Consider the following 24,162-nt stretch of genomic DNA (forward strand, 5'->3'; position numbering starts at 1 on the left):
GGGAGGAATCGGATGCATAAACATCCTCGTAGCTGGCACACTGAATGGTGTAGTAGACTAAAGCACTAAGAAATAAGAGCATTTGAGGGGAGAAAGATGACTGTAAGAACACAATTGCACCCTTAGGAGAGCTAAGCAAGTAACAAAGGAAGTTAAAGGAAGCTGTCACACTATGACCATGAATGCTGTCTTATTGCTGAACCTGAACTATTTAAAAGGAAAAGAAATGCCTGACTGCCGGAGCATCCCATGTTCTGGTTCACGCTTCTCCCTGGCTTCCTCAGGCTTTGCTAAGGAGGACAACAGAAAAGCATGTTCACCTGCCCAGGCCTCTGCTTGTGGTGGCAGCAGGTCTCCTGGGCCACCTCCTTGGACAGGAGCCCAGGGCCCTGCACCAAACCCCAGGCCACCAGCCGCGCGGTCGCCAGGGCCTCTGGGGAGCTCCTGCCCCGCTGCTCTGAGGCGCCAGGAGCTGCCAGCGCTGCTGCCCTCGCCCAGCGCCCGCGGGGAGCATGGGCAGCCCCTGCGGCTGCTGAGACCTCCTGACCGCGCGTACCGGGGCCTGGGCAGCCGCGCGGGGACCAGCCTGGCACGTGGTGTGGCCCGAGCAGGCCCTGCTGCGCAGGCCGGGACGGCAGAGCGCCCCGAGGGAGGCAGCGTGACCTGGCGCTCCCTCATGAGGCGTCCCTGAATGCACCCCCTGAGCGACGACAGGGCCGGGCGTTGGCTGCGGGGGCGTCGGAGGAAGCTCTGCGTGGGGAGAGCGTGTCCCCGCGGCGAGCGAGCGGCGCCCAGAATCCGTTACTGATGGGGTGAGCTGAGGACAGCAGCAGCCGGCGGGACGTGATGAGCAAGTGGGAGCTGCAGTGCTGCAGTTCAGCCAGAGGAGGACCAGGAGCTCAAAGAAACAGCCTCTTCCACATCCTTGCAGTAAACATTTTCACTGCTCCCCAGCGAGACGCAGCACTTCTTTGTCACCTGACGGAGCAGGTTAGCCAGCTTTATTGGTTGCTTCATTGTGGATAAAGCCCTTGGATTTTCAGAGCCTCGCCTGCTCTCCGGGCCCCTATGCAGCCCCTGCTCTGCACTCTCCTGAGCAGCAGCAACGCAACAGCCAAGCGCGGAGCAGCCAGTGTGGTGAGGTGAGCTGCCCTGCGCTCTGCTGAGTGCCCTGCAGCTTCAGCCGTGCCAGGCCATGCCAACCAGGGTTGTTTAACATCTTAAACATAATCTGCTGAAACACTGGAAAAAAACAGGGTGAGGCTGGATCTGCTGGGTGGGTTCAGTGACCTTGCGAGCGCTGCCTTGCGCTGCCCGCTGAGCAGGGCGCACCACCGTGTGAAGGCTTGCGCAGAGACTCGCAGCTGTGCGGAGGGGCTGCGGGCTGACACCACGGCCCAAGCCCATGTCTTCAACACGGTGCAAGTGGCGTTTCCCGCTGCAGCCCTGGGAAGAGCAGTTCCAGCGTTCTTGCCCTTAGCTCTAACACATTTGGTGTTAATCTGGCACAGTAGGAATCCTCTGAGGACCAAGAGCAAAGCCATCAGAGGCTGCCATGGTCCCCACACAACTCTGGAGATATGACCCAAGGCAGTGACTCACAAAGAGCTTTGAGAATTAATTTCCTAGTTTGAGAACATTCCCAGGAGAGTCTCATGCTCTGAAACCCTTTGCGTTACCCTCCCAGCACCACGGGCCGTGTCCTCACCAGCAAGGAAGCTACAGCAGCAGGGCAACATCTGCCTTTCCAGCCGCTGCTGGTCCCTGGCATTGCAAAATGGGCCAGTTGCTTCATTTTTTGCCAGAACTTCTCCCTGCCTGAACGGCCGCTGTGCGCGCAAGCGGACGCGTCTCCTGGAGGAAAAGTACAGCGTGTGCTCTGCGAGCGCGCTGACAAAAATTGATCTCTACTTTAATTAAAGCCTCCATTGTAAGTGACCTCGAGTTGCTAATGCATTTTAAAAATGAAGCCTCGCAAGCAGCAAATCCATAGACCCCAGTGCGGCAGGGCAAGCCAGCGCCGACCCACACGGAAGCAGCGCCTACCTCCCCTCATGCATGGAGCCGGGTCACCTCCGATAAACCCTCAGCCAAGTGCACAGCATGCAGGGCTTTCCAGCTACAGCAAATGCAACCACTTACAGATACAAGGAGCTGTTTGGAAAGAGCAAGACCGCAGTGGCCGTGCAGCAGCAGTGGGTGCTCCAGGACGGGGCTCTCTGTCCCCAGGGGCTCAAGGAGGGGACATTTTTTGGGACCCCAGCCCTACAGTGTTTGTCCCCTTGGAGATGTCACTTGCTGCAGGAGGGTGGCGCAGGGGCACCTGCTGACGCACTGGCCACATCAGGGCCTGCGCTGCCTCTTCCGTGGCCTTCGGGAAGGGATCAGGTCTTGCAGCGATGAGAGCAAAATACAATAGACCCAAAATAGCTGCTTCCTCATGGAATATGCCACCCAGCCCTTCTGAAAGCCCAGCAGTGTGTGAATTTGCATACATTTGCATACATCTCCATAATTGCCCAGTCACCCACAGCCGCCCGGCCCTGGGGCTGGGACACACGGTGACCCTGTGCAGGGACATCCACCTGGCCCCACTGCTCCCCTCTCGCTGCAGCCAGCACATCCTGGTGCAGTCGTCGTGGCACCTCCCGAAAGAGCACGCTGAAAGCCAAACATTAAAAAACAAACGCCATCAAACCCCTTTTTTTGTTGTTTTGCCATGAGAATATTGACTCCCCCGCGGCAGGGAACGGGGCGCTAAATCCCAAGGCAGGTCTCGGTGCAGACGTCAGTGTCGCTGAGGGAGGACGGGGCGGCAGCGCGGCGGGAGAGACAGGCGGCCTGTGCGCGGAGGAGGCCCCCACGGGGCGCGGGAGGGCGGCAGCGTCACGGGGCCTCGCGGCGCTGCCCTCAGGCCTCGGCCTCGCTCGCGTCGTACAGCGGGTTCAGGTAGAAGAGCTGCGTGTCCGGGAGCGCCGCCTCCCGCCGCGCATCCTCGCGGGCGGCAGCGCCCGGGGGCTCCTGTGGTGGCCAGAGGAGACGTGAGATGTGAGAGCCGTGTTACTGCCAACCGCACGGCGCGGGCGCCGTGCTGGCAGTGCTGTGCAGGGCGGTGCAGTGCTGGGCAATGCTGGACACTGGAGGTGCAGTGCAGGGGCAGTGCTGTGTGGTGTGGGTGCAGCATGGTGTGGGTGCAGTGCTGTGGCCTGTGGGTGCAGTGCCAGGCTTTGCCAGCTCTGTGCTGTGCCTTGTGCGTTTGCTGCTGTGCGCTGCAGGTACAGTGCTGCACTGGGGTACAGTGCTGTGTGCTGCAGGCGCAGTGTTGTGTATGCTGCAGCTGCACTGGGGTGCAGTGCTGTGCCCCCCTCCTCAAGCAGGGACCCTATTCACCAGGAGGGCCCCCGCAACCCCCAGCAGAGGCAGGAACCACGGGGACGATGACTCACCGTGGTGTCCACGGGCACGTCGAACATGGGGTTCTCAAACCCTTTGCTGCTCGCTGGCTCCAGCGGTGCCGGGCCCTGCGCTCTGCCCCACGGCCAGGGGACGCGCACGGCCCACAGCCTGTGGAGAGACATTGGGGTCACCCGCCTGCGTCCCGCAGCTGGGGGCAGCTGTTCCTTAACGGTCATTAATGCACCGTGAATGGTCACCCCGGCCGTGTCCCGTCTCCGTGAGCTGTCCCCGGGCACGAAGGAGCTCTCGGTGCTGGGAAGGGCCTGGGCTTGGGTTCAGATCCGTCCTCGCCTGTTACGTAACCTTCCCTCTCAATGCTGACAGCACTTGTTTCAAAGGCCTGTCCGGCGGCCAAACACATGTCAGTGGAGGATAAATCATCAAGCGGCAATTACGGGGCTTGGAGTTTTATTTAGAAATTAAATGAAGGCGCTAGTTTATTGCTAGGAAACGTTATGTCAGCACGTGCCAGGTGGCAGGGAAGCAGCCTGTGCAGAGCGCCCACACCAAGGAGCGGGGCCAGGAGAGCAGCCTCACCGTGAGACCGGCCACTGTCACCATGGCACAGGGTGCCCTGTGCTCCCTGGCAGACCCAGCACCTCTCAAGCCTCACATCAAAGCCCTGGCCATCCCCAGGAGATGCTTGGGGTCTCTCCAGCTTGCCCGAGGTTGGGTGGGTGAAATACATGGGAGCAGCTCATGTACAGAGACACAATGTGTCCTCAGTGACAGCTCACGCTGGGGGACAGGGCCTGGCAGGGCCTCGGCGGGTGCCGAGCTGGCCATGATGATCATGATGATGATCACGGTCTGGCTTGAGCCTGTCCATCCCCTGCCACTTGCCCTCTCCCAGCTGCTTTTTGTCTGCAATCCTCCCCAAAGTGACCCCCTGGCCTCGTGCACTGGTGGCACATCAGCGCCTCCAGAGACGCTGTGGGTGCTCTCATCCCAAACCCCTCCGCCTGCGGCAGCTCCGTGCCCCACAGTGGGACGTACCCGAGGCCGTGCAACTCTCGGGGCCACGCACGGCGAGCGCTTTGGGGGACGCATGGGGGCTGCGTTGGGGCAGCAGACACGGCTGCCCACGTCACGCGGAGCTCAGCGCTGGCAGGCGCCTTTCCACCACCTGAGCCCGCCCGCCCGAACGGCCTCACCAGGAGGAGAGGTGCTGGAGACGGGGCCTCTGCGGGCGGCTCTGCGGCTGCGGTGCGCGTGGGAGCTGAGCCCCCTCTCATCCTGCCCTTGCATGTGCGCTGCTCTCTGCACTGCTAACAAATAAGGCACTTGCAGAGAGCAGCACTGCATTTTTATTTTCTTGATACTTTAGCTCCATTTAATAACTACCAAGTGCAGGATAAATGTTTTGAATTATTTCCACGCACTTCTATTTAAAAGCCAGCAGTTTCAGTTCTCAATCCCTAGTAAAGGTCACCAGGAGATTTCCATGGAGCAGCAAGGTCAGAGCTCAAGCTGAGAGCAGCAGCAGCAGCGCTGCTCCTGCCCAGAGCACAGGGCACGCTGCCCCTCCTGGCTGTGCAGCTAGCTCGAGTACCACACTGGGTACATGGAAGTGCCTTTTCAGTCACCTCAGAGCTTTCCACCCTGCCCTGGCTGGATGCTTGATCTACATTAGCCTAATTTGAAGCCTCCCCTGGTTTATATCAGCCACTGATAGACACAAGGAGCCAGTGACTTCCAGCATACCAGAGTGCCCAGCTGTGCCCACAAAGGTGGCATGGGGCACAGAGAAGGAGGTGCAGGAGCCCTGGGTTTGCCCCTGTGCAAGGTTGGAAGTCCAGCATTCGGTAACAAGTTACCTTATGGTAGCAGAAAACCTGGAGCAGCCAAGCTTGGAAGACTGGGAAGATGCTGATGGGCTGGGGCATTTGTTACTAGCCTAGGCTGCTCAGCTGCATCCTGCAGTGGTTGCCAGTAGTACCCATGTGCTGCGTGCAGAAGCCCCTTCCCTACCTTAGCGTTCCCCTCCTGTAGAGAAAGAGCACCCCTCCAAGCAGCAGGAGACCACAGAGCAGGCCCAAAACCGTCTCCGTTAACACCCTCCTCCATGTGCTGATTCCTGTTTGACCACTGAAAATGCTGCCAGTGCCACTGGCCACCTCCATTCTGCCACTGGAGATGCCAAGTGCTTCACCTGGCAAGGGTGAGAAGAAACACAGGTAAGTTCTGCACAGTGCCGCTCTTCCCCCACACCACCCCGGCTCACGCACAGGCAGAGGCAGCCACTGCTCCTCTCCCCAAGGCAAGGAGGGACCGAACAGCTGCGTGGCCTCAAACACGGTCCCGTTTATGAACTACACTGCCATCAGCATCTCCCAGCTTACACAGCTGCATCCACATCCAGCGCAGCAGCTGGGAGCAGCTTTGCAGAGCAGGACCTGGGGCTCCTAGTGGACAAGGAGTCAAATGTGGGGCAGCGACACACCCTTGGGTCAAAGGGATCCCGTGAGGCACTAGGCAGAGCACTGCCAGCAGGCTGATCCTTCACCTCCGCTCGACACGGTGAGGTCACATGAGGAGCCCTGTGTCCAGGACTGGGGTCCCCAGCACAAGAAGGATACGGACTAGAGTGAGTCTAGCAAAGGGCCTCAAAGATGACTGAGGGGTCAGAGCACCCATCACACACAGGGAGGCTGAGGATGCTCAGACTGTTCAGCCTGGAGAAGAAAAGGCCTAGGGGTTCTTATCCAGGTGCACAAATATCTGATGGGAGAATGCAACGAAGACAGAGACTTCTCAGCAGTGCCCAGTGACAGGACAAGGTGCAACAGGCACAAACTGAAACACAGGAAATTACATCTGAGCACAAGAAAATAAAACCTTCACAGTAAGGGTGCTTGAATACTGGAAGAGATTGCCCAGAGAGGTTGTGGAGCCTCTATCCTTGGAGATGTTGAAAAACTAACTGGACATGGCCCTGGGAAACCTGATCTACCTGACCCCATTGGACTAGACGATCTCTAGGGATCCCTGCCAACCCCAGTAACTCTCTAATTCTGCAGTTTTGTTCTCACACATAGTACAACTTGGGGGTAGCCAAAGTTTCACCAACAAAATTTTTAGAAGAGCAGAGCATGTGTGTATTGGGGAGGTTTAGAGCTGTGCCAGACTGAAGAGGCTGAGGACAAAGGCAGTGCTTTAAAGCTGTGCACAGCAGATGCCATTTCCAGGCAATCAAGTGTTTTCAGTGCAGGGAGCATCAAGCAAACAGCCCCTTGATAGCGTGTGATTCCCATCACAGGACACGGCTGCTGAAAGATGGGGACACGGAGCTGGCAAACACAGCTGATGTGAGGGCATGAGGAAGAGCTGCTGGCAGGGGGCTGCTGCCAAGAGCGGGTCAGGTGCCCCCGGCCGAGGGGGAGGCGGCGTTACCGTGCTGTGCGATGTCACCCAGGATGTCCGCAGCCATCTGCCCAGCAGCGGCACCCGTCCCCGAGCCGCCTTGCTCCTCCACGAGCACGATCTGGATGACAGGAGCGGAGCTGCGCAGTGCCATCCCCAGGAAGGGCTGTGCTTCGTGCACCTTGGATATCGCCATCTGAACTCCAGCGTACTGGGGCTTTTCAAAACACAAAAGGACGTGCAAAGGGAGCAGCAGGCATATATTAGAGTGCATCCATAGACAGCCATGATGGATGTACCAATAGACCCATCTATAAATCTTCAGGTGAAACCCATCACAGAGCTGCCCTTCCTATTATTGCCCTGCCATTGGGTTTCCCACATAATAGGTTCATATCTCCCTGGGAAGCTGCGTTGGGTGTTCCTGGTGCAGAGCATCCTCCCAGCAGAGGCAAGAGCACCAGGAACACTCTCCTGCTGATCCCTGCGGGAGCTGGCAGGTCGCACAGCCCCTATCAGCCAATCTCCCTGCCTGACCTGCAGCCAAGGGAGCAATTTAATGTAGCACACCCCTTAAACCACATAGTAACATGTGCACGGTCATAAAGAGGGCAGGAAGCTTCCAGCTCCGGGTCGATAGAGCAATACTCTGCTATTGATCCTGCTGGTGGGAGCCCCGGGCAGGGCCTGACCCCCACTGGCTCCTGGCACGTGGTGTCTGCTGGAGCTGTAGCGGGGAGCAGGGAGCAGCGCTGGCACCACTGCCGGAGCGCAGGGCTCAGCATCCCGCACGCCGGGGACAATGCACGTGGCCACATGGTCTCTGCCACCACCAGCTTCCCTGCAAGCCGCCGGCCGATGCTGCTGGTGGCCTCCCCACATCCCACCTGGCTAGCTGACATACCAGGCTCAGGAAGGTTTGGACGAGCCTGTCCCGATACTGCTGCAGGTCGAAGTCGGGAGTGAACTCCAGGTAAACCATGGCTCCTGCAGCCCAAAAAGAGAGAGATGAGACAGAGCACAGGGTCGCTGAGCCGGGACTGGCCGGAGAGCTGCTGCGGACTCGAATCACAGCACAGATAACCACCAACAGCACATAGGGCTCTCCGTGAGATGGGATCTCACTGCAGTGCTAAGGAGCAGAGCGCTCATGTCTGAGCAAAGACCCCAGGAGGAACTGCTCCCTCTCGCTGCTCTTTTTATTGACTGCTTTCAGTTAAAAGCTTTTCTTTCCATCCGATTCCAGAGAGGAGCCTTTTGTTAGAGGCTTTTTCCTGCATTTTCCTGTGGGAAGCTCTATGTTTACCTGGTTTCAAGGCTGCAAGGCTGTGATTCAACAGTGCTGCTATTTCTTTGGATGTAAAGCACAGAGGAGGGGATACTCACATTCCCTGTATCGCTGCACTGCTTTCATTGACTTAAGCATTTCCCTTGAAAAAATGCAAGTAAATGTTTATTGAAACAGGAAGTTCTCCTAATGACTTCTAAAGGCTCTGCTTTTACGGGTACATCTGAGAAACACATAGTGCCATTTTAGTGAATTTGGTCTGATAGTTAAATCGTGCAAGGAAAAACTCCATTTAACCTCCTAGGTAGATTAATGCATAAGCACACATATGCAGAGGGAATACTGTCAATCTGCTGTTTACAGTTTATTTTAAATATGTATGCTATTTCAAACGAAATAAATTTGCTGTTGGAAAGATGACATTACCGTGAGAAAAGCATATTTTCTTTGAGTGTTTCCCATCACATAAACTCTTCAGCGTCCTATTAGCTTGATGAGTTTTGACACACTGATAGGTTAAACCAGCGGCAGGGACGAAGAGCTGCAGCTCCAAAGCCACCGTGACGCTCCAGACATACGCAGCTGGGTGAGTGCTGCGGGAGCTGAGCATGGGGAACAGACAGGACCCGGGGACAGCGCTTGGCCCAGGCTCTCCAAGACCCAGTTGGGTGAGAGGTGTCCTTGGGAAACGCAAATCCTCAAGCTCCTCAAGCAATGATGGAGGCTGCAGCAGTGCTACTGCCCCTACCCACGTCCTCTGCTCCCTCCGTTTTCCCAGCTGTAAAAGGGGAGGTGAGAGCGGCTGGCGGCTTCAGTGAGCTCAGCACAGGACTCCCCCATGCTGGCGGTTTGCCCCTGGTGACAGGCACAAGCGCACCCAGTCTGGTCCCTGCACCTGGGGACTCATTTACAGGAGTCACCGCTTTGCTTTGCTCCCACTTGTGAAGCAAGTGGCCAGGAAGAATCATGCAGAGAAGCGAGGGGCGGGAGGGCAGTGCCTCGGCACAGGAGCTGCAGCAGGGTAGGGGCCCGGGGCGCTGCACTCACCACAGACCTCGCAGCAGTGGCCGAGGGGCCGCAGTGGGCTTGGACACGCCACCTCAGGGCACCGTCTCCCCGCACAGATGCGGTGGCCATCCTGGAGCAGAGCAGGGCGGCCTCAGCGCCGTCCACCCCACGAGCCGCCCTCACGCCAGGCTCCCCCAGCACACGTGGCCGTGGGCCTGGCGTCTTGCAGCCGCCTCGGCAGCCCCGGCACCCCAGCTGGTCATGGGGGACTCACCTGGGCGTTCCCGCAGACACAGCCGGACTTGTCCGGACACGCGGCGCCCGTCACCTGGAAGGTGCTGTTGCCGTGGAACTGGAGCAGCGCCGAGGGGCCCTGCAGGTACTGGGCCAACGCAGCGGTGCTGGTGAACGTCTGCCAGGGAGGAGAGCGACGGCGCCCATGAGAAGGTGGATTTGGGGTAAGAGCTGTGGCACACCAGCACCTATATCCCTAGCAGAGCAGCACTGGGCGGCCAAGGCAAAAGGGAGACTCCAGCTGCCCGGAACAGCCTGCAATCACCCATGGTCCTGCCCACCCCAGCCAGCTCCGTGCCACCACGGTGCTGGCACAGGCTTGGTGCCTCAGGAGAACCTCCATGTGAGGCCAAAAATAGCTTTTCCCTGCCCCGGTGAGGAGCCCAGCGCTGCGGGGGTGACCCTGCCGGGTTCCTGCTCCCCCTGACCTACTTCGGGGCTGCGCGAGGAGGTGTGAGGCGAGCACGCCGCCGGGTTTCTCAGCCGCCCCGCGTTACCTGACCCATGAGAGAGACGCTCCGGAGATGAATCACGCCACGCGATGAGTCGACGTTTACCCGGAAGGAGGTTTCGGGCTCAAAGATAACATCGTCGTACCGGCACGGGACGCGCTCCTCATCCACTGCAAAGAGGCGCCCGCCCTGCTGCAGGGGCTGCCACAGCGCCGGGTCGAACCAGGAGAGCCCCTCAGCGTCCCCGAACCGGGCGGCTGAGCCTGCTGAGAGCAGCAAGAGGGACTGAGAGCGGCCCGGGCTCGGCAGCATGGCACAACGCCCTCCTCGCCACACTGCTGCCCCAACAAACGGATATCTAGCGATTAATTCCAATTTTTAACAGTATCTTACAGTCTTTCATCAACTACCTTCTTTATGTTTTTGTTTATTTATTTAGTTATTTATAATCTATCTGTGAAAGCTGACCATCGATTCCACAGGGGCATCCAAGGGTCAGAAGCTAAAACCTTATGCAAAAGCGAGAGGGTTCCCCAAGAACATCCAAAAGAGCTCATACAGCTTCAGTGGGGAAAAATGCCAGTGATGGAGGGTTTGGGGAGTGACCCTGAACAGCCAGAGGCCTCAGTCCGTCTTCTGCACGGACCTGCTGGTGTCTTTACTCTCTGCGTGCTGCCCCATCCAACTTCCCGGGTGTTTTTCCCAGAGTCGCAGAGACAACCCGTGTTTATCACCCTTGTGGTTCAAAGAAGAGGCCCATCAGAGCCCCATGGCTCATGCCGTTTGCATCCTCTTTGATCCTGCTTGTTTTTCTGCAGCTGAGCTAAAAAGTCGCTTGCCATTGAAAGTGTTATTTATCTCTTAAATACCAAAAATTCCTCTCCCCAGCAAACAACTTTCAGGCTAATAACAGGCACTGATAAAACAAAACTGCTACCTCAGTCATGGCAAATCTCAGTTTGAGACTAACAGGACGTTGAATGATGTGTTAGTGCTGAAATGCCTTTATGCAAATACTCGCTGGGCCAAAGGCCAACTCTCTGAAACGGCTGTGGTTCAGCTCTCCGAGGCCTCAGTGTGTAATTCATAACCAGTTTTCTTTAGAAATAAGATGGCAAAGAAAATGAGAACTTTGATGTGGCTACATGCTTAATAGACAGGGTGAAATACAAACAATATTTACCTCTCTGCCACGACTTCAAAGACTTCCCTGGTATAATTATTTTTTTAGAGGACAGGTGATCTAGCAGAACAAAAAAATCTGGTGTGGAGAGGGCCATCAAAGAGAAGGTAGATATTAAAAGAGGAGTGAGTGATTCACTTTTTATTCTGAGGTGGGATTGCAGAGACCTTTGTAGAAGTGCTTGTGCTGAATTTGCAAGATTAAGGGCTGATTGGGTGACTAGCCGGGGCACAAAGTACCTGAGTCACATCCTGGATCCCAGCTGCCGTCAAAAGCTGTAAATCCGGCCCCAGATGCCAGGATGAATTCGCCGTTCAGCGGAAGGTACTAAACAAAGGGATTCAGAGCATCACTGTGCCGGCCACCCAGGCTCGTAATCAAATAACCACGGTAATTATTTGAATGTCTATTATCCCCGCTGTCACCCGGGCACTTCGCAGTCATTAGGAGTCACCCTCACTGTGACCTGTGTAAAGGGAAAACATCATCTCTTTTCTTACAGAGAGGGACGCTGTGATGGGGAAAGGCGGTTCCGCTTTATCTTATAGTCACACAAAACCATGAACTGTTCAGGGGAAAAAGAAAAAAAAAAACAAAAAACAGGAGAAAAACAAAAATAAGCCCTTTTGACAACTTCTTAGGTACGTAGGTTTCCAGTCACCTTTGGAATGGACACTGGAAGCAGCCTGGGACAGCCAGGCCACCTCCACCCCCAAGCAAGGCTGGGGTTGAGCCTGCTCCAACCTGCACTTTGATAGCAGAGGTCAATATGAGTGTGTTTATTAAATGATGCCCTTATCAATTTGCTCTAGCTTGGCCCATTAGCACTTGGGAATAGCTTTTACAGAGGACACCACCATGCTGTTTAGCATGTCTCACCACCTTGATGCCTGCCTGCCACACCACACGGACAGCACTTACGCACAGGATCCAGCAAGGTTCAACGAGATGTCAGCTAGTGAATTTGCAGGTGGAGCAAGCTAAGGAAAACACACAGTGGCATTTGATGAGCTGCGCTACCACAGCAAGAGCAGCTCTGTAAAACATCAGTGCCAGTGCCACATCTACCTGGCTTGAGCCAGGCAAGGCACCTCCTCGTGGCCACAGGGCAACCTTGCCTAGCTCAGGGTGCACAGTGCTCTGGCTTGCTCTACATCTGAGCACCAGCCCACTGAAGGGTGGTAAGTGGCTGGGTCACCAGCCAGTACTGCCAGCTGCAGGGCATGTTTTAGAAAACAGCCGAGTTGGGCAACTCATTCATAACACAGGCTTATTCAGCCCAGCTCTTATTTTCCATTTACCAATTACTCAAGAAAAAGTTGGGGTTTTCCCCAGTATTTTCATGTGTCAAAGAGTGAGTAATGTTCAAAACTCTGTTCCCCTTCTAACTCAGTCTATCTAGGGTTTTTTTAGCCTCACTCTTCAGACAGTAGCTGGAAGCCCTCCAGGACCATGTTATGCCCACACAGAGTTCTGCAGACAGGGAGAAGTATTAGGCTGGATTTTACGGTTTCGTCTACCTGACCAGTCTTTAAATATGCATGTAGACAAGAAAGACTTAAGGAATGACTGTCACACATGGGTGATGATAGCTCTCTGTCCTTGGGGTAGTCTTGCCTGAGGATGCTCCAGTCCATACAGGGACCATCTCTGTTGAGATATTCAACAAGACAAAAAGAAAGATCCTCATCCCCAAGCAACCATTTCACATTCTTTGTGCCTTGATGTTGTACTGCTTTGAAGTCCATAGCCCAGTTCATTCTCTTGCTTCAGAAATAATGACCAGCCAGAACAGAGAATAGACAGCAGCTGTCTCCAAGAAGCAATGGCTTTGCTTCTATGTTTCAGATCCAGCAGCACTGCACATGGCTCTGGTCTAGACAAAAGGTCATGAAAAGGGGAGGAAGTGAGGCCTGGGCACCATCTGCCCCAAGGGAATGGAGTCCCCCACCAACAGTAGATTAAAGAAGCCTTTGCCTATGTGACATGAGTTTAAAGTGTAGTGCCCAATTGGAAACCGAACCATCATGCTCACCAGAATTTCTGCTATTTCCCTCAAGTAAGGAAAATTCTTCCAAAACAGAAGCATTGAAAGGGGCTGAAAAGTCTGCTAGGATAAGAATGACAAAGTGTTCTTTATAAAAAGAACATACAGGAACATTAATGAGGCTTGGGACTTGGCCTGCCAGGCAAGAACTATGTTACCAGCTTCATACATGAGATCCTTCATTTCAGAGATGCTCCAGCTTGTGTTCCTCCAAGCTCCCTGGGAACAGGCAGCTGGACACTTTTATTTAATACACACACACATTTATTTGATGTACTTGATGGTTTTTGCCAGCATACGATAACAGACCTTCACAGCAAACAACTCTGAGCCCCCAGGCCTGTAGCTGCAGAGATCCTTGTGAGAGAGAAAGAAGAAGCAGAGAGCAGCTACTGGTGACAGGGATGAATGACACACCAGGTCCATGACTAGCTGGCCCTATGTCTTCCCAGTCTTTGGAAGCTGGCATTCACGACTACTGTGGCAGATCGAGAGCACGGGGTTGTTAAATCCCTGCCCTCATCTCTGCCTGGATCTCTCTCCCCAGCAGATCTACCAAGCATCTTGACTGTGGTTGCAGATCTGGGCGTCTCAGGCACCCTGAGGTGGTCATGAGGGACGCAGTGAAATTTCCTGAGGAGAGGGTTGTTTATTCAGAGCTTAAAAAGAAAAGAAAAAAGCCACGAAAACAACACTTAGACAAACAGGAACCTGTGTTTGTAAGCTACATCAGTCACCCTTCTCCAGGGAGCAACGCAAGAGCACTTTGTGCATGCATTATAAGCAAGGAAAAAATGGGAAGAATTCCCGCTTGTTCACATGGCTTAGAAAGACGGCTATAGAGATTTGGTGGAGTTCAGTGTGGGGAGAGGGAGGATGAGGCAGGTTTTGTTGATTAAACACACACACAATATGCAAAAGCCAATCCAAAGACCAACCACAACCTCCTGGGCCTACAAGGGTCTAGAGGGACCTGGATGGGCAGGATACACAGGGTTAGCAGCACACGTGGCAGAAGAGGCAGAAGAAAAGGTCTCTTAGCCTCTCCCTGAACCTGCCCCACATGTTCAGCACTGATGTTTCCAGCTTGCTGGGGTCTGGGTACACTGCCTGGAGAAGATGTGGCTATTCCAGCTAATGTTGGAGATATCCCTCCACCACAGAGGCCTACAACTTAGTAAGACTGGGGTTTGCTAACCAAGGAACACATCCACATCCCACCTAATGCAAGTTGTCCCCCCAGCACACACATACCCTCCCAGTCACCGACCGGTTCATACAGGACTCCAGACCACACACCATCAGGTGTTCGCAGGTTCACAGGGACTCACAGGTGGTTCACAGAGACTGCCCCCAAACTACACACCAGCCCTGGAACTGAAACTGCAAGCGGCCAAGCTGGCATAAGGAGTCACCAAATGCGCAGCAGCAGAAATGCGAGAGGAGCTCCACAGGGCTTCATGAGGAAGGTCTCCCTGTGCCAGCACCTGCAGCTGAACCCCCATCGAATGTTGCATTCACCCCCTGTTCCCACAGGCAGGCAGGGGCATCATGTACTGGTCTGAAATGGAGCTGAACAGAAGTGCCTCAGTGGACCAGGAGGTGTTAGTTTGCAAATGGTTTGCCCTGATATTTCTTTTCCTAACATAGCAGAGAGTTTAGCATCGCAGCTCACTGCGGAGGACAAACGGAGACTCTGGTTGGGAAAGTGGCTTTCTGCAGTTGCTAGTTTAGTATAGAAATCACATATAGGCTGGGACACTTTCCAAGAACATTTTGAACTGAGCAATGACATGTACCAAAGGATCAGAGCCAAAACGCTGGCAGTTTCATGTGCTTTCTCTTGCTCCTGCCAACCTGTACTCCAGGGTCATTATTACAGCAAACTACTTAGAGTCCCATTAGTCATTTCCCATCCCTGATACTGGTAAATGACTTAGCTCCTTGGTCTTCATTAGCAAATGTAACGACAAGTGAACCACAGTCACAATTTTTCTCACTAAAGCCATCAGAAAAAAAAGAAGGGAGGAAGGCCACACGTGGCGCTCGTCAGCCATACCGCATTGGCAACCTGGCAGCGCAGCCCTGGGCCAGCCCGGGACACCCAACAAGTCCCAAGACATCCTCGAGGGAAAACTAAACTGCCTTGCTGAGATGAAAGAGAAAAGGGGAAAAGAAGTGACAGGCCGGCTGAGACTCACATTCTGAGGCTACAGTTCTTTCCCATTTAATGCCCAGCAGCTGTTCTGTGCTTGGGACAAGGCCTGGCTTTGGGAGCGTGCAGCTTTGAATCAGCTTCCGAATAAGGAGTGCTGGCCAGAGTTTCATCTGTGCCAGAAAAAATAGGCAAAGCCTCCCTCCTGGCTCCGGGGAGCGGGACCGGCGGCAGCGGACGACTCCTCCGGCAGCAGCCGCAGGGTGGCCCGTGGCGCCGCCGCGGTGCAGCCCTGGCGCGGCCCTGCAGCACTGCGAGCGCCCGTGCGAGCTCGGCACCGGGCTCCCCGCGGGGCCCTTTGCTTCCACTGCATCCCGGACACGTGCAGCAGCCACCACAGTCGCTACAGCTGGAGGACGTGGGTTGCTGCACCGTCCCTCCAACCCCTCCGTGGCCCCAGCCCGCAGAGGGCAGCAGGCAGCCGGAGCAGCCGGCCCCAGCCTGCATCCTGCTGCTGCTCAGCCATGGGGAATGTCAGGATTTTCCCAACATCCTTTAGGTGCTGGCTGTGCAAACTCCTGGGCCAGATCCAGCTGCTTGTCAAAGGCATCCAAAAGGTGCCAGGCCAAAGTGAGCCGCAGGTGAATCCCTTTGCCAGCTCTGGAGCTTCACCCGAGGCTCCCTCCCCAGGGGGCTTCTTAGGCTCCTTGCTTGTCTTCCTGCCCGTGTGCCGCTCACAGCTGCAGCCCCGGGCTGCCTTCCTCCCTCCCTTCCTTCCCCTTCACCACAGGCACCGTCGCACGACCTCAGCAGGCCGTGGAGCCTCCGTTATTGCCCCCGGCTGTAGCGAAACTCCGTGCTGCAGGGCACAGGCTGGGAAGCACAGGGATGTGCCACGGGAAAGCAGCCCTTTCTGTGTTCACTGCCAGCCAGACTCCCATGAGCCTGGAGCTTCTCCCAAGGACCAAAGGTAGGAGAGATGCCAAGTCAAGCCCACACCACCCCTGTGTCCCTCCAGCCCCCATGCTCCATCCCCTGCTTGGCACAGCCTGGACTGAGAGGGAAAAAGAGAGGAGCCTGGGGGAAAAGCCAGCAGAGGTGCTGCTGGGAGGGGAGCGGGATGGCCGTGGAGAAGGGGGTGCTGGAGTGCTCCCAGCTGCTCCCACCATGGCACCAGGCTCCTGGGCAGGGGATGTCAGCATCCGTGCCACAACTCCCTGCTGTGGGTGGCCAAAGGGCTCGGCTGCCTTGTGCCCGTGCAAGGCACTGGCTCCCGCGAGCAGGACAGGTTGGCAGCCGTGCAGCTGCGCTCGCATTGGGACAGGAATGGGCTCCTCCGCAGTGTCTGCTCCTCACGCAGCAGGGACCCCATCAGAGCGGGTCTCTGAATTGTCACATGGCGGTGCTGGAGCCACCAAGGCCGTGTGCTTGGAGCCAGGCTGGCGAGGCTGAAGCAGCCCTTCCCTACTGCCACATCCGGCTCCGCTCCGGCACATCCCTCCTGAGCCATGACGCCACGTGCGTCAAAACACTCTGCTGCGTTTGTGATGGGAAGCAAAACCCAGGTGCATTTCTGTCTGGTTCTAGCAGATACAAGTTACCCAGGCTTGACTGCCCACCCCGGCTGCGCTGCAGAGCTGCGAGAAACTAAAAAACAGCGAGGCAGGAGCAAAGGCTTCGCCAAGACCATCCCAGCACTTGCAGCCTTCCAGCCTCACCTGGGGTGTCACCCTCCCTCACACCCAGGCTAACGGCAGGATGCCAAGTTTGGGAGACCCCGGGCTGGTGGGGTCAGAGTCACAAGGCGGCCCCACTCCCGCTGCCTCAGGGGGTCGCGGCGAACGGCTCCGGCCAGCACTGCCTTTAAAAATGTCTCCTGCTGTGAACGAGACCACAAGGAACAAGTGCACTGGGGAGCTGTTATCCTCACTAGCTGCAAAAGGCGGTTTTATTGCCCTCCTCTCTCAGGCAAAGCTTCAGCGGGAATGGTGCCAGACAAAATCCTGCAGGATTTGGGCTTATCATGACGTGCTGTCACACAAACGAGCCCACATGCACGCGCTCCTGTGAAATTTTTACTTTCGTCTTGGAGAAGAAAAGAGGGAAAATAATCCCCTTCCTTGGCACTTTGCTACCCCGAAATCCCTGCGGTGTCGTGGGCAGGAGAGGGCAGCGCCGGTGCCTGGGACAAGCGCGAACTGCTGCCGTTCAATGGAGCTGGCGCCCCCGGGGAGCAATTGGCATTTCCAGATCCACCTCTGCCAGGAGCCGGGAAGGAGCATCCTGCGGCAGAGCTGAGGACATTCTGCTCTTACAGTTAGGCAGCTAAAAATACTCCGAGGCCCTTGGCAGCGCGGGCACCCCGCACACACTGAGCCTCGCCGGGGCGGCCGCCCCGCGCCGGGACCGGCCCGCAGCACCGAGCGGAGCGCGGAACTGCACGAGGCTTCCAACACGCTGCCCTTGGCCCGGGCGCCCATCGGAGGTGACAGCCCCGGCCCCGCTCCCTGCGGCAGCTCCAGGGCTTTCTGCGGATTTACCCCCCAGCCCTGCTGCAAATCTGCTGAACACTTATCTGCTTCCTTAGGCAGCTAAGTACCAGAGAAAAGCTGGCCTAATAGTGATGGTCGTGCCTCAAAGTCACTTACGGTTAAGCTGGATTTGGATTCAGTGCATAGCTGAATTAGAGCTCCGCTTTAAACTTCAGACCAAATAACCGCCGAATTGGACAATAAATGAGTTTCCTTTGGAAATAGGAAAGGAGTGGGGGAGAGATGCTCTAACAGCTCTGGCCTAATTCCAAGTAATAGGCTGGTTGCTCAGCTATGGCCACACAGGGTGGGAACAGGAGCTGCTGGGCTTCAAGCCCTTGGAGTTAAGTCCTTCCAGGGCAAGGAGGAAAGCACTTCCCGTCCTGAGGAAGGAAAACCTCCGCGTTGAAGCGGGAGAAGCCGAGGGCACCATCCCCATGGCACACAGCCGTGCTCGGCTCTCCCACCGCTGCCGCTGCAGTCCCTTCTCTGGCAGCGCCAAGCGGGAATCACATTCCTGCTGGAAGGCTGCAGGGAAGGTGCGAGTCTGCTCCAGGCAGACACCAAACTGCACATTTCCAAACAGCACCGCGCGAGGATCTGGATAACGCATTTTTCTAATGCCATGAGGACACAATCATTTCCTATTTTTCAGATCCCGTCTGATGAGCGGGAACGTTCTGTTACCGATGGGGCTCAGCACTGTCTTTGCAAGATCTGCTCTAAGTCAAGCACAGGGCAGCGAGAACCAAAATCTTGCTACATGCTCCTAGACCTGCGCATGCACACGCTGTGCCAAGACTTGCCTGGGACTGCCTGCTCCCAAGAGCTGTTTTCTTTCCCCCTTATCAATGTCCCACTCCAGCATCGTTCTTTGAAATTCCCAGATAATCTAGGCTGGGAATGTCACCTGCCAGCTCTTCCCTACCTCCACCACCAAACTGCCACTTTCTCCTTCAGAAGTTGGGCTGGCAGAAAATCTGAATTAAAAAAAAAACAAAAGAAACTAGAAAAGAATTTTCTTATAATGGTCTGTGCACAGAAATAGCAGCGGGAATGCAGAAGAAAACGGTCTGCTTGGATGCACAAACAGGGATTTGGGAGTCCCAGTATCCCTCCCATCCCCTTCCCCAGCAAACCCACCATGGCACACCAGGTTTGGTGGCTTGTTTTGGTCCCTGGGTCTATATATGTATATGCATAGGCATTTATATTTATATGGGCCTGCAAGGGCTGCACGAGGTAGAGCAGGGCCGGCTGCCGGCACCTCCGCTCCCGCGACAGGCGCCGTCCTCATGCAAGTCAATGAGGGCCCAGCCCCGCCGGGCTGAATTTCGTGAATTTGCGATACTATAGCAAGCAACAGCCTCCCTTTTTTTTGGCCAAAGGCTGTATAGCATCTCCATGGCGACTCAAAAGCTTAATGTATTCCCGCTGATTTAAGTGATTAATTCTCTGGAGTGGCAAGGCCAGTGCTGGAGCAGGTGCAGCTCTGCCTTGCTGTAAAAACCTCCAAACCAATTTGTTTTCTCATGACCCAGCTGCCAAATTTCATGCCGTCCCCACCAGTGGCAGAACTGCTCAGGTGCTTGATTTTGGGGTTGCGGTTTTTTATTTATTCATTTTTTAATCCCTAATCTGGGCAGCACCTGATGACCGTGGAGCGCAGCAACGTAAGGCAGAGAGATGGTGGGGAGGAAAATAAAAGAGAAAGAAAAGAAAAAGGGGAAAATCCACCCTAGGAAATTTGCTGGGAGTGGCTCACTGTATGTCCTTGTGCTCTGCAGGAAAGAGCAGCCACGAGCACCGGCCTGTCCCCTCGTTACGTGTAGGCTAATGCTATATATAATGAATAACGCCGCTTGCAATTACGCTCTTTGCAGGCCTCTGATGAAAGTACTTTAGAAATATTATACATTCATCTCTAAGTAAAATAAAATCTACTGGAGTGATATTTTGCTCTTTTCTTCTCTGGGTAAATTCCACATCATTTATTACACTCTGTTTGTACATATTTCCCAAGTATATTCTTTCCTTGGAAAATTCATATTTAAAATGCCATGTAAATAAAGCAACCCCTGCAAATATTTGTGGAGGAGCTAAATGTGGCGCTGGGCGTTATTAAAGCATCAAAACTATTAGCGTTAGAGACAGCCTGCACTGTTCACAGCGCATGAATTTCAAGGTCTGGTTGGGATTCAAGGGCTGCTAAAAGAGCGAAGGTGCCAGGGCCAAGCCACAAGGCTCAAGTGTCCCCAGGAGGACATCCCTGCAGTGGCCACGTCCCCAGGCACCTTGGCGGCCTTCAGCTCATCCCCGTGTCCAAACATCTCACCCGAAAATTGGGATATCACGATCGTAGGACACAGCCAAGAGGCTTCCCCCACCCTGCACATAAATAAAAATAAGCAAAACCTCATTATTTTGCTGTCAGAGCCAGGTTGCTGACACAGGGGGTCACCCAGACCCTGCAAGTCCCTCCGATCTCTGATACCCCCAAGCTGCATCTCTACCAGATTGCCGCAGTGTCCAGCACGTCGCATCTCATCTGTCCCAACCAGGCAGGAGAAAAATACCAAAAGTAATGGCATTTGAAAGAAAATTTCTTGGCGATGCTTTAGAATTTCCCTAAGCAGTTTGTTTTCATTTCAAGATATTTTTATGTCAGCTTCACTCAGCCTCTGCTCGGGGCTAGTCCTTGCTCTGCAGCAGCAGCCCCACAATTCGGTTTGGGGCTTCCTAAGCAAACTACTGCAAAGCTTTTGGTGCCATAGAGGGGATGTTTTTACTTTCCTCCCAGGAGGAAAAAAACTAATTTCTTCCAAAAGAAATTGTCTTTAAAAAAAGAGAGAGAGAGAGAAGAAAAAATAATTACAGAAATGGGCTTTTGGCTCCAAGTCTAATTTCCACACCAGCCCGCACCGAGCGCGCTGCCCACGGCCCCACGATCAGCCTTACCATGTCCTTCACGGCATGGTGAGATTTGACGAACACTGAGATGACCTGCAAGAAAAGAAAAAAAAAAAGAAACTTGGTGCATTTTCCTTTTTCCAGGAGTATGGGAGGAATTATTTTTTCCAAATTTTGTTTTTAAACTAAATAATAAAGCCACACATACCTTGTCCCGCTCAAAATGAATCGTGTCGCTGGCACACGGGACTCTGCCTTCCTCCCAGTTGGCAGCGGTTTCGAAGTTGGTGTTTGGCAGCCACTGTTTGTAGTCCGCGGCGGCGGCACCTGAGAGGAGCAAGGACACCTGCTGTCACCCTCGCGGTGCCTGCAACGAGGGGACAGACCCGGAGACAGCATCACATGCCATGTTCCTGGGCCTGGGCTTTTTTAGGCCAGATCGGGGGATTTTCTGCCTCGGAAGAGCCTCTGTGCAGTGCTTCAGCTCAGCTGCATCCCATTCCTCATCTCCTCCTGGGATCTCCTGGTGCAAGAGATTTTTCTTGGATTAAGGGATATTTTTGAACACTCCTCCCCAGGTGGAAAGAATAATAAAAGGACAAAAATTTCATGGATAAGGATAAGGCAGCAAAGGCCTACAGGCAAGAATAACGTGCAGGCAGGTATCTAAGCTTTAAGTTCAGTGCCTCAATACACTAGTCCCCAGTGAAGGATGCAGAGGAGTCCTTCATCCTTGGTGTCTCTAACTGGGTTGAAGGGAGCAAGGAGAGTCAGGGGCCATGGGGATGGCATGAGAGGAGAAGGGAGCCCTCCCAGAGCACCCGAGGTGGGTGCTGCATGTGCTGCTTTCATGCACTTGAGTTCGCAGGTGGGAATGCAGCAGTCTCCCACCGCGTGATCTGCTCTTGCTCACACTAGTTCCCTCTCTAAGTGCCTCTGTTTGCACAAGAGCTTCTGAAAGCTGCGTCTCCAAGCCTGACATTTCCCAGGCTTGGCTTCCACCTGAAGATGAATCTCTAGCGGCCTGTATTAAACGGCTTCGGGCAAGTGAGTTATGAGAGCGAAAAGAGGAAAAAGAATTCTTTTCTGTTAATATGGTTCATCTTTTTCTCATGGGAAAAGAAAAGAAAAAAAAAAGGAAACACAGCAAAATACAAAGTGGTTCTGGAGAGGATGAGCTAGCAGAGGGGGAGGTGGTGCTCCAGGGGGAGAGCTGAGGTGGACATGGGGAAGAGGGGCCACGGGGACATCCCACTTCGTCCACTGCCCTTCCCTATCCTTCTCCAGGGAGGTCCTTTCCTCTCTGATTGGGCTGCCATGACTATCCCTGACTTTCACTGTGAGGACAGCAAGCGGCAGGAGAGGAGGAAAGGCAGACGTGAGGGGGTCCAGAGGGCCATGGGAGATGGAAGAAGGTGCAAAGAGAAAGTCAGACCTGCTCGCGTAAGTGCTGGGGAGGAGATCTGGCTCGTGTGCACTAAGTAGGCTCTGTGGAGGCTTTGTCAGCATGCAATGATCTCCTCCAGAGCCTAATCTCACATTTGCGCAGTCTGACTCTGCCAGGGCACTGCTGAGACAACTTGTTGTATATAGCCATGTCCAGACTAAGGGGAAATGATGTATTTTTAACCTGAGCCCTAAGGCATGAGCAGGCACTGGAGCCAGCATGTGTAGGCTGGAGCAGAGAGGAGAAGCTGGCGGGGAAAAGAAAGAGGGGCTTCCTCAGCCCCATGTCAGGCTGGAAACTTGCCTGCTGAGAGCAAGGCTTGGGCAAAGGTGGGAGTGTCCCCCCAAATTGTCTGAAAACCCTTCTGCTAATGGCAGCTAAAAATTCAAGGCTTTCTCCAGTTGTCTCTCACTGTTCTTTGACATACAGTTTTTACACTGTAAGACAATGCATGATCCACCTGGGCAACTGGCTCTGCACTGCCCAGCCTCTTCAACCCCCTTCTGTACTGGGGTTCATCCACCCTTGGCCAGACTCGGACCATCCCCAGAAAAAGGCCTGAGCCAGTGGGATCCTTCATCTCAGCCTGACACAGAGTCACAGAATGGCTGAGGTTGGAAGGGACCTCTAGAGATCATCTAGTCCAACCCCTCTGCTCAAGCAGGGACACCTAGCGCACGTGGCACAGGTTGGCATCCAGGTGGGTTTGGAAGATCTCCAGAGAAGGAGGCTCCATAACCTCTCTGGGCAGCCTGTGCCATGGCTCTGTCACCCTCACAGTAAAGTTTTTCCTCACAAGGAGATGGAACTGCCTGTGTTTCAGTTTGTACCCATTACCCCTTGTCCTATCACTGGCCACCACCAAGAAGTTTGGTCCCATCCTCTTTCCATTCTCCCCTCAGGTACTTACACGTATTGATCAGATCCCCTCTCAATCCTCTCTTCTCCAGACTGAATGGGCCCAGCTCGCTTAGTCTTTCCTCACAAGATAGATGCTCCAGTTCCTTAATTACCTTCGTTGCTCTATGCTGGACCCTCTCTAGAAGTTCCATGTCCCTCTTCACAACCTCCCTGAACTCAACAGATCTGAGTGCAATTTCTACTTTCCTTCTAGCTGAGCCCTTAAGTGGAGCACCCCCTCCTTGATACTCCTTGACAGAGAAGAGGACCCCAACAGCTATGAGGATCAGACCCGTGAAGCTGCTTTCAGAGCTGTGGCCGCAGAAAAAGTGTAACTTTAGAATCAAAAAAAAAAAATCTTAAAGCCTTTGAATATTAATTCCAGGTCGCTCTGCCCATGCTATGGTTGACTGTGTCCTTCCAGCTGTGGGGAGCTGGGAAGGCAGAGGTTAACGCTCCAGCAGAAATACTTGCTGTTCCCATTGTGCACACGCATCACGTCCCCTCATGGCTTGCGGCGCCCGTGTGGGCACAGACGGACACAGCACGAAGGTGCTGCCAGCGGCTCCGCTCCGCTCGGCCGCTGCCGACACAGCCCAGCCGGGCGCGCTGGGGCTGACAAGGTTAATCTGCTGCTGCCCGAGCTCTGCAAAGCTCTTTTCCCACGAAGCTGTGCTGATGCATTCCTGCACCTTCTACATCCCTGGAAATATCAGTGTGCTATTTAATCAGCCTCGTCTCCGGGGAATCGCAGTCCTTGAACATCAAAGCTACATTCATATTCAACAGAAAATGGATCCTGCAGTGCAGAGCTGCTGGCTTCAAATAAGAGCAGAAAAACCTGAGCGACAGAGGTGCAGCAAGAGCGATACATAAATCACAGCCTGAGCTCCCAAGCCCGCTCCCCTTCCAGCTCTTTGTCCAGCTGGAAATGCATGTTTTCATTTGCTTTTCAAATACCCCTCAAGCGACAGAACTGGCAGCTCCGCTCTGGAACAGGCTGCCCAACACGCACCCAAGAGGGCAAAGCCATTGAGCAGCCCCTGCCATGTTCCCCACCGCCCATGGCCCCCAGGGTTACTCGCCAAGGAGCTGCAGACAGCTCAGGAGGAAAAGCAGGCTCTTCAT

The 24,162-nt window shown here is 54.6% G+C and overlaps 1 protein-coding gene across 1 annotated transcript; it reads right to left on the minus strand.

Annotated features, from left to right (window-relative positions):
* Positions 1-2,910: 2,910 nt before the first annotated feature.
* AMN (amnion associated transmembrane protein) lies at positions 2,911-24,162 on the minus strand. The gene is made up of 13 exons (XM_088538781.1): positions 24,120-24,162; positions 20,896-21,014; positions 20,736-20,780; positions 11,284-11,371; positions 9,907-10,124; positions 9,390-9,527; positions 9,155-9,245; positions 7,724-7,806; positions 6,850-7,036; positions 5,428-5,608; positions 4,922-4,974; positions 3,447-3,604; positions 2,911-3,021 (listed from the first exon to the last, which is right to left on the minus strand). Exons 1-13 carry the CDS (start codon positions 24,160-24,162, stop codon positions 2,911-2,913), a joined length of 1,515 nt encoding a protein of 504 aa, XP_088394907.1.

The sequence above is a fragment of the Tinamus guttatus genome, unplaced genomic scaffold (genome assembly GCF_059628265.1).
Source record: "Tinamus guttatus ecotype Peru unplaced genomic scaffold, ASM5962826v1 Tinamus_guttatus_pri_ptg000048l, whole genome shotgun sequence".
Classification (NCBI taxonomy): Eukaryota; Metazoa; Chordata; class Aves; order Tinamiformes; family Tinamidae; genus Tinamus; species Tinamus guttatus.

Coding starts and splice junctions, on each gene's coding strand:
- AMN (XM_088538781.1), bottom strand. CDS start 24,162: ATGAAGAGCCTGCTTTTCCTCCTGAGCTGTCTGCAGCTCCTTG. Junction 10,125..11,283: donor GGATCCAGGATGTGACTCAG/GTACTTTGTGCC, acceptor TGCTCTCAGCAG/GCTCAGCCGCCCGGTTCGGG. Junction 3,605..4,921: donor TGCTGCTGCTCTCAGCTTGA/GCTCTGACCTTG, acceptor AGCTGCCCCCAG/CTGCGGGACGCAGGCGGGTG.